Here is a 2,419-nt window from a genome sequence, read left to right on the forward strand (position 1 = left end):
TTTTATTTTGCCTGGAAATGAATACAACTCCACCAGGTTTGAAATGAAGTTTCAGAACCTAATGGAACGTACTACTTCATGCAAACGCATTTTTAAAACATGTACATCGAAGTATACTATACTTGAGTCTTAAAATAAAATAAAAGTTAAATAATCTATAATATTACTATATCAGAGGTATAGATTATTAAAAGTATTGAACAAATCTAACTATTTAAATAGTCTACTTCATTAAAATACTACGTTTCATCGCTGGAATCGTTGGTTGCGAACGCAGAGCACAGTTTTGTAGTTGGGCCTTCAAGCTTCTGCAAGCAGAATATGTGATCGAAGATGAAGAGATTAAAAAAACTGCGTTAAAATCGACCCAATGGAAAATTTCTTTGCATTCGACTCGCCCAAACGGACAGTAGGCGAAATGGACTAAAATTAGGAACCTTTTCCCTTCGAAATCAGTTTGTTGTGAACCAATCAGAATCACTGAAAATGGAATTTAAGTGACCAATAAGACTTGTGAAAGCAGAGCACACTGTTGTGGTGGGCTACTTCGTCCAAGTCCCGCCATGACACAGGTGGTCCTCAACCGAGGCCACCGTATGCCGACCCTTGGCGAACCGACATACTGTTCGGATAACAACGTCCAGTATTGCAATGGACTGATAATTGAGGATAATTCGCACCCGCAAAAAGCCCAACTCCAGCCAGTAACACCAACATTCGACCAGACAGCTATCTCCTGAGTAGAAACCCGCGTCAATTTCGACAATGAGGTATGCTTATCACCAGGAATGGCACGCAATGATACGCAACATGCATGATATGTACAAAGTTATCCTTATCACCAGGAGTGGCATCAACTGTAGTTTCTCGTGAACTAGTAAACGGAGTACGGTGATTACAGACATAATAGGAATCTACCAGCTTGACAGGACCCGCGCTATTGACCTTGGTAATGCTGCGGTCATTTACGCGGGTCCTGTCGAGTTGTAGTCGATGGCGTGGGTCCTGCAACATTAACAACACGGCTACCGGCCGCGAAGACATACCCACCAACTGCCGCAAGACTCTTGCCAACGCGGCAAGCCATGCAACTTCGACCGGCACAAGACAGACACCACCAACCACGGCAGGATCGGGCTCGGACCGGCCAAACAAGCAACCGGCCGCATTCGCCTGCGGTCGATGCTGCCGCCTAAACTTGCCACAGTATCATCGACCGCAGGCGAATGCGCTATCGGCCGCAACCGACCTACGCTGCAATAGTCATCACCACAAGTCATAAATTATTGACTGCGGCATGCATACCGTGCCAGGGCCGCCACAACTGTACCTCGACCTACTGTATGATCACCGACCTGGATGTACTGAACCGGATACAGTGTACTGGTGGAGGAAGCCTAAGCGACGTACTCGTCGACGTAATGCATGTGGGTGTCAACTACGTCGCCTTGCACTTTCGTTTGACGTAATGCATGTATGCCATAAGTAAATTTTCATTCATTGGACCGGATAAACCGAGCTGCATTTATCATCAATGCTCGGTTTCTCGGGTCGAAGGCTGACACGGTTGAGTGTGCTTGGTACCGGTGGAACAGCGCCGAGTAGCCTTTCCTGACGTCGTATACGATCACGGTCATGACCTCCTTCGAGATGAGACGAGGGTGCTGGTGTTGTGGGGGTGCCATACCACACCATCGACTCGACGTCTGTAACGACGTCACTCCAGTGGCGTCATAGGGTTATCGACCAATCAGAACAGACGTCACTGTTGACGTCAGTTTACGACCAAGCTCGATTGGCGTGCGGCGTGCTCGGCCATGGACACCAGAAGTTCCTTCTGCAGAGCGCACGTATATATAGCATTAGATATAGTATAGTCACAGTAGTCATGCATGTAGATGTAGATAACGCCAATCAATCAGTTTTACAATTTCCTCTGCGTTATCAACTCCCTACAACGTCTGTCGAGAGCGAGAAATTGGAGAACGCTTGCAGCGCGGCCGTCCAGCACGACGAGGCTGCCATCGAACGACGCGCTGGTGAGGATTATCGTTATGTCCAGGTTCCACTTGACGCTCTGCACATTGTCCGTGTGATGGGCAATCATCAAAGCCAGCAGCAAGTTATGCGTTGCATAGTGTACATGCACCGCATATCTTGCTGCTGGCTTTGATGATTGACAGTAATACAGTTGTGAATCCCCAAACCCCCAATGCTGATAGCTGTGGTGAAATTACTCTTGTGGATGCCAAGCATTTGCTGGAACATTGCGCATAACTCAACTACCGATATAATTGCTGTTTATTGTTAGATCATTCGGTGAATCTTTGTCATTACAGGTACCTGGTATGGCAGTCAGTCATAAAGCAAACATAACTGCATTCACGACACTAGTAGGTCGTTCTACAATTACGTATTT

The 2,419-nt window shown here is 46.8% G+C and overlaps 1 protein-coding gene across 1 annotated transcript; it reads right to left on the reverse strand.

Moving 5' to 3' along the window:
* Positions 1–965: 965 nt before the first annotated feature.
* On the reverse strand, positions 966–2,025 carry H257_14170 (hypothetical protein; the record flags this gene model as incomplete). The annotated part of the gene is made up of 5 exons (XM_009841925.1): positions 966–1,005; positions 1,055–1,192; positions 1,585–1,706; positions 1,784–1,837; positions 1,957–2,025. The coding sequence occupies 5 exons, from the start codon at positions 2,023–2,025 to the stop codon at positions 966–968; spliced, it is 423 nt and encodes a 140-aa protein (XP_009840227.1).
* Between the last annotated feature and the right edge of the window lie 394 nt (positions 2,026–2,419).

This window comes from Aphanomyces astaci, assembly GCF_000520075.1.
Source record: "Aphanomyces astaci strain APO3 unplaced genomic scaffold supercont1.54, whole genome shotgun sequence".
In the NCBI taxonomy this organism is placed as follows: domain Eukaryota; phylum Oomycota; class Saprolegniomycetes; order Saprolegniales; family Verrucalvaceae; genus Aphanomyces; species Aphanomyces astaci.